The sequence below is a fragment of the Galeopterus variegatus genome, unplaced genomic scaffold (assembly GCF_000696425.1).
Source record: "Galeopterus variegatus unplaced genomic scaffold, G_variegatus-3.0.2 Scaffold1513, whole genome shotgun sequence".
In the NCBI taxonomy this organism is placed as follows: domain Eukaryota; kingdom Metazoa; phylum Chordata; class Mammalia; order Dermoptera; family Cynocephalidae; genus Galeopterus; species Galeopterus variegatus.
The window spans coordinates 288,920-289,408 of NW_007727624.1; the positions used below are offsets into that span (position 1 = coordinate 288,920).

The 489-nt window shown below is 58.7% G+C and overlaps 1 protein-coding gene across 1 annotated transcript in view; it reads right to left on the minus strand.

The window, feature by feature from the left end:
- Positions 1–489, minus strand: part of ATP2C2 (ATPase, Ca++ transporting, type 2C, member 2) — a 58,625-nt gene that overhangs the window by 8,287 nt on the left and 49,849 nt on the right. The window contains 1 exon segment of the mRNA XM_008577450.1: positions 465–479. Coding sequence (XP_008575672.1) covers positions 465–479 — 15 coding nt within the window.

Below are 489 nucleotides of genomic sequence, written 5' to 3' on the forward strand. Positions count from 1 at the left end.
GCCAACAAGGGACAGCCTCTGGTTTCTTTCCTTGCACTGTCCAATTCCAGCACTTTGATTTTGGTGTATGTGGCAAACGGTCCCCAGTTCTCCCCTCCTAGCAGGTCCCCAGGTTTTAGCCGGGCATGTGCCTGCCCAGCTATAGATGATGTTTCTAGCATCCCCTGCAGCCACATATGGTCACAGGACTATGGTCTGGCCATCGGGCTGTGACCACAATGACACAGGCAGCTTCTGGGCCGCCCCCTCAGGAAGGGTGCTGCCTGCTGCCCCTGCTCGCTGGCCTCCCCACTGGCTGCGAAAAGGCAACCCCTGGGCAGCTGCCTTGGATGTGGAGAAGGAAGCCACAGTTTGAGCATGGCTGAGCCTCATGCCAGCTTGGACCCAAGGGGCAAAGGAGCTCCGCGGGCTACCTCGTCAGGCCTGTCAGGGTGGCACAGGCTGTGCCTGCCTCGCCCACGTACCTTTATGATTTTGAGCTTGTGCTTT